This window comes from Antedon bifida, chromosome 6, assembly GCF_963402885.1.
Source record: "Antedon bifida chromosome 6, ecAntBifi1.1, whole genome shotgun sequence".
NCBI classification, from domain to species: Eukaryota; Metazoa; Echinodermata; class Crinoidea; order Comatulida; family Antedonidae; genus Antedon; species Antedon bifida.
The window spans coordinates 11,287,648-11,296,324 of record NC_136231.1 but is presented as its reverse complement, the minus strand read 5'-3'; the positions used below and the strand labels follow the sequence as shown (position 1 = coordinate 11,296,324).

General features: G+C 35.0%; 1 protein-coding gene across 1 annotated transcript; it reads right to left on the bottom strand.

Moving 5' to 3' along the window:
- Positions 1-606: 606 nt before the first annotated feature.
- LOC144845628 (uncharacterized) lies at positions 607-3,501 on the bottom strand. Its single transcript, XM_078703063.1, has 6 exons — positions 2,867-3,501; positions 2,666-2,715; positions 2,519-2,622; positions 1,929-2,077; positions 957-1,109; positions 607-626 (listed from the first exon to the last, which is right to left on the bottom strand). Exons 1-6 carry the CDS (start codon positions 3,066-3,068, stop codon positions 607-609), a joined length of 678 nt encoding a protein of 225 aa, XP_078559189.1. The 5' UTR covers positions 3,069-3,501.
- Between the last annotated feature and the right edge of the window lie 5,176 nt (positions 3,502-8,677).

The following is an 8,677-nucleotide window of genomic DNA, read 5'->3' as shown; positions in this document are numbered from 1 at the left end:
CTGATGTTGTGGCAATTTCTAGTTGTCCATAACTATCAGCATCATCTGCTGATAAACAACAATAAAATGTTAAGAATGTAATGTTTACGAAAATCTAATTTGTGTCTGATAAGTGCCATTTCCGGCATCTACAGTTGCACAACTCTTAAACATTTCTTATGACACAGGGACAGATTGGAATGGAAAATGGGACATGGATTAATTAATTTTAACACTAAAAAAGAACTTCATAGAAAGAGTCAATCTTAATTTCACCTCACCTCAGCAGGTATAGATTTTTATTAGTAATGTTTTATAAGCTTACCTGTGATGTTTTCTTCTTCTTTAAAAGTTTCATCTGCTGATCAATAATAAATGAAAAGTTAACAATTTAATATATTCCTAATATCTATCTGTACATTAAGTACTTTGATTGCACTGATTGCATTGAAGAACTTAAGATCTACCATAACATTTTTTCCCATGTTTAGAACCAACAAATATATGGTCTTGATTTTATGGCACTCTGGAATTGTCTCTTCTATTAGCAAAAGAAGTATTCTTATTTTACATACTTTGTTTATAAACTATATTAAAGCTTACCTGTAAAAGTATTCATTTCTACTTCTAGGCTTCTGGGTTATCTCCTATAGAAAAACACAATAAAATAATTAATTAAAAAAAATTAAGTTTTCTTATTCTTCTTACCTGTACAAGTGTTGCCACTTGTTAATTTGACAAAATTTGCTGATTTTTCAATTACCTACTGGCAGAACAGGTAAGTAAAAGATATGTACTGTGTGGGTAATAAGCTGTACGGACTATATAAAGGGCAGGAAATATTTTGAGATAATCTAGGTTTTGGCGAGATTCTGGTTTTTAAGGTGTTTATGCTTTGTGAGAGTGAAGTTTGCATTGTACCAGCAACAATGCCTATTTTTTTTAAAAAAGATGTGCCTTGTTTAAAACGTTTTCACCCGCAACTACAGCAATTACATTATAATTCTTCAAGGTTGATATGTCCTTGGCTATTGGCTGTTCTTGTGGCCTCGAAGTCTCTGCTGCCTGCTTTTTATTTTGGGCATATACCGCATCACATGCTTGTGCATATCTAGCACTTTCCTGATCTCCTGTGATTTGTGATCATTATCTGTTATTAAAAACAATCCACTTAATATGTTCCCTTATAGAAGTATTTTAACACAACTTGTTATTAAGTTGCAAAATACTGAAATTAAAGACTGCCTGAACCCAAAACAAGTAAGTGCCAGACAAAAAGCCTAAGGAAAAGCCTAGAATATTTTATTTATCCTTGTTTGACCAATGTTTGACCAATATTTATCCAATTGTTCTGGAGGTTGTCTTTAATTTGAGGTGATTTATACAGCCGATGAAATCAAATTTGAAAGTAGTCTGTAATTGGATTTTTATGGGAGTGTCGACTTGTAGGTACTTTTGGCTAGTCTTCAACATAAGTTGCTCTTAGAGTGGATACGATAGTCTACAATTGAAGATGCTTTTAAAATTGGGGTAGGGGGAAGTATTAATAGAAGGTAGTGGGTTAAATAGAGGGAGACCTGCATTGAATATTTGAAATGGACTGTAGTCTTCAAAAAGAAGTTGCTCTTAGATTGGATACGTCACTAGTCTACAATTGATGGTGATTTTTGAATTATAATGCAGTATTAAATAGAAGATGGATGGTTAATTAGAGAGAGAACTGCATTGACAATTTGAAAATGACTTATAATTAATTAAAAAATCACCAACCTTGGAATCCAGATGTTCTGCAATATCCGTTGTAAAATCTTCAATTAGATTAAACTGAACATTAAATTTCTCCAAAACTTTTACTGTTGAAACACCCTCAATGACAGAAAACTCTGTTGAGTTGATACCTTCTAGCGTGGATGAGTTGGAATAAACAATGCTGAATTCAAAGAAGTAACCACTTCCCGACAGATTAATGGCAAGATCAGTGAAGTTGGCCCAGTCATGGATTATATCTACAGTGTTGTTGCTGACGAGCTCTGCATCAGATACTCCTGGGCATTTTCCATGGATGTGAAGAATGTCCCAGATTTTGCACAATTTCAGCCTGGAAAAATCAAAAAATCATTGAATAATTCCTTTTTTTCGTAGAATATTTGTATCAAACCTATGGTGTATTACCAAAGCTTGATAGCCTACAGTATATTGGAGTTTAGAAAGAATTGTGTTAAAACCTACACTGGTATCCAATATAGAGATGCAAGGCTGAACCTCAAATGGATGGTTCTCCATAGCATCAGCCGTAAACGTATACTCATTGTGCTTTGGGTCACTAGATGCCTCTTCTTCAGCTTGCTTCTCAGAATACCTGTGAACCAATTAGTTATGTTGGTTTGTAATGATATAGGCATTATGGTTATGTTTGTTGCACGCCACACATGAGAATACAATTTAAGACTTTGGACAAGACGATACAAGCCAGTTCTATACTACAGTAACTCTACAGAAAACTCTACTTCAACTCATTACTTCTTAAATTGTGACTTACGTTGCATTGCCTGTACTTGGACCTCCTGTTGTATTTGTTGCTCTCACACCCCTTGTTGGGTCTTCAGTTGGGGGAGAAGGATCGGTCATTGCTAATAACCTCAACTTCAAGACTCTCGTACAAAGTACCGATTTGTGCTGCATTAACAATTTCTGCTTGAAGGTTAACTAACTTATCATGTTCAAGGGTTGAATTGCCTGTAAGGAAAAAATATTAATTATTGTTTAGATATTAAAAGAATAGGTAATTAAATAAAATTCAACTCATTTCTAAACATATGAAACTGAAAAAAGAAGAAATCTGGATAGATTATGTGATACTTTAATATGGTTAAAGAAAGCTATTTACTTATTATATATACCAAACTGGCAAGATTGTTAACAAGATCTTCTTCATAGAAAACATCAACAGGAGCCACACCAAAGTCAACCATTATAACCGGTGTAGTGATGATGTCAATTGGGTCACTACCACGTATAAGTATCCAAAGAGTCTGCCAATCGCGATCAAAATAGTTCTCGCCATAAATGCTGGAGTCAGGAGTTGGCATGAACTGAACGTTTGGATCTTCTGGAACCCATATTTCTCTTTCTATTAATGGCAATGATGTCGAAAAAGTTGACAATTTTAAATATCTTCATGGAAACAGCATGTTGAACAAGTAGCTTCTAGAGTATCACAACGTATCGGTATTATTCGTAGATTAAGATATTATATTCCAAATTTTGCTTTAAGACTACTTGCTAATGCAATAGTATTACCTTGTTTTGATTACTGTAGTAATGTTTGGTCAAATTGTAACTTAGAACTTGTTAATCGTCTTCAAGTACTTCAAAATAGAGTAGCTAGAATCATTCTTTATGCTGATATGTACACCCCTATAACAGAATTGATGTCCTCACTAAAATGGAAGAGTGTCCATGACAGATGGGAAAATGATTTATTAATTATGCTATTTAAATGCCTACAGGGTTTAGCACCATCTTATTTAACAAATCTATTCAAATTTATGGACACTTTTCACACAAAAAATACAAGAAGTCAACAAAAACTCTAAATGTTCCAGCATGGAACAATATTTATGGAAAGAGAATGTTTAATTATAGAGCATCAACCTTATGGAATAATCTTCCTGTACATATCCGTAAAAATTATGAGACACTTAGTCAAGTTGAATTTAAACATCTTGTATAACTTCTATTGTACATAGTTTTAATATAGCTTTTACTTTTATTTTTCTTGTATTTTTTTTCCAAATCTGGACCTCTTGGGAGACCAGTACTTGTGTATTGAAAGAGCTATTCCAGAATAAAGAAAGATTTGTATTGTATTGTATTGTATATGAACATATCTCCATCCAGCTGCCCGTTATTTGACATGACATAGTGACCTTGATGGTACACATCTAAGCGTTGAGGATTGGCATACCAGATGCCGACAACTATTTTCTGATCTGGAGCTGTGTTCAGGAAATGAAGTCATAACGTTTGAGGATTCGTTGAACTCTCATATACATCTCATAAGTCTCTCCAATTGCAACGATAGACATAAATGTGCTGATGCGCTCTTGACATGTGTACCCATGACACCAGCCGTGATCTTTAGTCCATTGATCAAATCAACATAACCGTTAGACCCAATGACGATTGGTGAAGACGTCGTAATTCTGTGTCAGGATCAAGACTTTCAATAATCAACATAGCGTAATCATAGTCATAGCATTCAAAAGCCTGCCAAGATTCATGCCATATGCAGTCTTCTGTACCAATGATACCTTAATGAAAAGAGCAGATTATATAAAAGATCACAGCTACAACACAGTGATTTTCCTACTCCTCAAAAAAGGGATGCCACAATAAAATTGCGTGCCCAGTCTCGGTGAATGGACTGGTCTTGTTTCAAGAGTGCAACTTTAATAGGAGGAAAGATTTAGGGAAGAATCACAGTTTACAAAAGCTAAAATTCAACATTAAAGCAGACAACCAACCTTTATGTGGACATTTTTCATCATAAGGAATTTTAAGTCCACGTCTCGGATCTCTATCCCACTCGTATGGAGAATCAGGAATAACATAACCAGGCCGTGATCCTCCTAGAATTCCACCATCTTCATCTCTGATCATTGCTTTCTTAAATGCATCACAATCCATCTCCACGCAATCAGAAAGATTAACTTTACTGTTAAGATTAAATGAAAAGTGTAATGTATTGAACTTGATTAATATTACTTGCTACCAATTATTTAAACTTCCTTCACCTGTTACCATATATATTATGTTAACCCACTTCTATATAACCCTGGCTACTTAATGGTCACTAATGGCTAAAGTAGACCCTCTGCTTAGACCACTAAACATTCCACCTTGACAGATTAATTACCCATTACCGATATTGTTATTATAATATATAGTAAATGTAGAATAAAGAATAAACACTTCAGTGCTAGCTTTCAACTATAACAGAACTTGTCTCTCTCTCACTTATTTGTATTGTAAATCGGTACATTACACTACAGTGGCGACGAGAATGGCCCTTATTGGCAAAATTGAAGAATTTATTGAAGGAAGGGAAGATTGGTCACAGTTTGTTGAGCGTTTAGACTTTAGACTAGAGTCTGAGGAAGAAGAAGAACAACAGGAAACTGATTGGCGGTACGTTGTCAATAACCAGAGGCTCTACGCAATAACCAACACGATATTCTACCAACAACAGCAATCTAACTGGATTTCACACTGTATTCGGAGACAGAACTATGATCCCTGCGAAGTTCTTACATTTTATGACCAAAAAAGTAAATTGATAGGAAGACCGAGCCCAAGTATACTTCAGAGAAATATAAACGCTAGTCAACTAGACCGAGAAGACTATATAAGGAAGTGCTTCCAGCATCTTTTATAGAAGACAATAACTACTATGTCCAGTAGTCATTAAGTTGATTAAGTTATGTCTTGATGTTTAATTTTAATTTTAAATGTAAATAGGTTGGGTAATCATCAGGAATAGTCCTGAACAGGGAGATGAGCGCCCCTGCCCACCGATGAGTTTCGGGATCCCTTTGACCCGGAGGGAGAGTACCCGTCAGGGTTACAGTTCCCAGGTTTTTAGTTGTTTTTAAAATTAATTAGTGTTCCATGACCTTCTCATCAAAATTAACGTCTCTCATAAAATTAAGAAAAGTTGTGCTATGTCAACATAATGTCAATGACGGCGAAATGTCCCCAATATTGGGGATAGCTATGAAAACAAATAAGTAAGTAAGTAACTTGTATTTCAAGGCAAAAGAAATTACTACAGAGGAGAAGAAACAAGCAACACTGTTAACAGTTATTGGCCCATCATCTTATAAGCTTTTACGAAATTTGGTTACACCAGAAAAACCCAAGGATAAAACATTCGATGAGCTGGTAACAGCTATGAATGGGCATCACAGTCCAGTGCCTAGTGAAATTGTACAGCGATACAAATTCAACTCACGCTTTCGACGTGATAATGAAACAGTGCCTGAATTTATGGCATCGCTTCGATCGATGGCAGAATTCTGTAACTTTGGAGCCTCGCTCAATACAATGTTACGAGATCGTCTAGTTTTTGGCGTCCGTAATCACGGAATTTGGTCTTTTGGCAGAAAAAGCACTGACACTGGAAAAAGCTGTTGAAATTGCAACTAGCATCGAAACTGCAACAAGAAATGTAAGAGATCTGGCGCAGCCAACCTCTGCAGCTGCAGTTGAAAATGTAAACAAAATTGCTTACAAAAAGAAGTCAAAATTTACGGAATTGTTCAAAAAATGTCCAAAATTTCCACTTTTTAAACTTCAAGAATTATGCTATAATATTGCCATTTATGCACATATATTATGGTAACATCATCTTATAAAGCCATAGTAACTAGTTGTGTAAAAAAATAAAAAGGTCTAAATTTTGACATTTTTCGAAAAATTCACTGCGGGGGACCAAAGGAATTTTTTAGAAAAATTGCCAAATTTTCTTCTTTTTAAAATTCAATAAGTATGCTATAATATTGCAATTTATGCACATATATTGTGTTAACATCATCTTATGGAGACATAAAAACTAGTTAAGTCAAAAAATAAAAGGGTAAGTATTTGGCCATTTTTCGAAAATTTCACTGCTGGGGACCGAAGGAATTTTTCGAAAATTTGCAAAATGTTCACTTTTTAATATCCAATAATTATGCTATTATATTGTCATTTATGTATATATATTGTGTTAACATCATCTTATAGAGCCATAGTAACTAGTTATGTAAACAAATAAAAGGGTCGAAATTTTGCCATTTTTCGAAAATTTCAATGCGGGGGAAAAAAGGAATTATTTCGAAAAATGGCAAAAATGTCCACTTTTTAAAATTCGATAATTATGCTATAATATTGCAATTTATGCACATATATTGTGTTAACATAATCTTATGAAGCCATAAAAACTAGTTATGTCAAATACAAATAAGAAGTCGAAACCATGTTTTCGCTGTGGAAAGAATAACCATTTGCCAGACAAATGTTATTTTAAGCAAACAACTTGCCATTATTGTAACAAGGTAGGACACATTCAATCTGTTTGTCTTAGCAAAAAGAAGGGGAAGCCCCAAACAGTTAAAAATGTTGTGGCAGATGAGCCAAGCGATGAACCAAGCAACATAGCTACAGAAATGTATGAAGAATTATTTGGAATAAAGACCACGTCTAGTCCTCCACCTATGAAAGTTAAGATACTGTTAGATGGTTTGGATACTGAAATGGAAATTGACACAGGAGCCTCGGTATCAATAATGTCGCAGACGAAATTTAGGCAATTATGGCCTGAAAGAAAACTTGAACCATCGTCAGTTAAGCTACGTACGTACACTGGACAAATAATGGATGTTTTGGGTAAAATTAATGCTGAAGTTACATACCAGAGTACTACTACAATATTACCGTTAACGATTGTGCGAACAGATGGACCTACCCTAATTGGTCGAGACTGGCTTCAGTTTATAAAGTTGGACTGGCAACAAATCAAGGTAATAAACCAATTAGATTTAAGTTCACTGCTTGGTAAATACCAAGAAATATTTAAAGATGAACTAGGTACCCTTAAGGGTACTGAAGCAAAAATGTATGTTGATAAAGAGACAATGCCAAAATTTTGCAAAGCCAGAAATGTTCCGTATGCTTTGCGACAGAAAGTAGATGACTAACTTGATCGCTTACAACGAGAAGGCATTATTGAACCTATACAGTTTTCAGACTGGGCTGCACCAATAGTTCCGGTACTTAAGGCAGATAAATCTACCATTAGGATCTGTGGTGACTACAAAATTACTGTAAATAAAGCAGCCAAAGTTGATCAGTATCCTTTGCCCCGAAGAAAAATTTACTAAATTGGACATATGTCACAAGCGTACCAACAATTACTCTTGGATAAAGATTCTCGAAAATATGTTGTAATCAACACTCAAAAGGGACTTTACAATATACACGGTTGCCGTTTGAAGTCTCTTCAGCACCAGCGATTTTCCAGCTTGTCATGGAAGGACTATTACAAGGAATTAAAGGTGTTACAGTATACCTGGACGATATATTAATTACGACAGGAAAGAAAGATTTTGAGCATTTCGAAACTCTTGAAACCGTCCTAAAGCGACTGGCAGATGCTGGACTTCGTCTAAAAAAGAGTAAGTGTGTTTTTATGGTTAAATCTGTTGGTTATTTGGGACACCTGATCGACAAAGAGGGATTGCATCCCACAAACGCCAAAGTGAGAGCAATTAAAGATGCTCCAGCGTCTCAAAACTTGACAGAACTGAGAGCTTATTTGGGATTATTATCTTATTATGAAGTTTTTACCAAACTTATCCAACACACTTAATTGCTCTGTTATATGCCTTACTTCGTAAGGATAAAGCTTGGAACTGGACAAATTTAGAACAATCTACTTTTGATAAATCAAAGGAATTGCTACTTTCCTGCAGAGTACTTGCACATTATGATCCAAAAAAGGAAATAATATTATCGTGTGATGCATCTCAATATGGAATTGGGGCGGTACAGAAAGACCAATCGCATTTGCATCTAGAACACTTGCAGAAGCGGAAAAAAAGTATTCGCAAATTGAGAAAGAAGGTTTGGCATGCGTTTTCGGAGTAACGCGATTTCA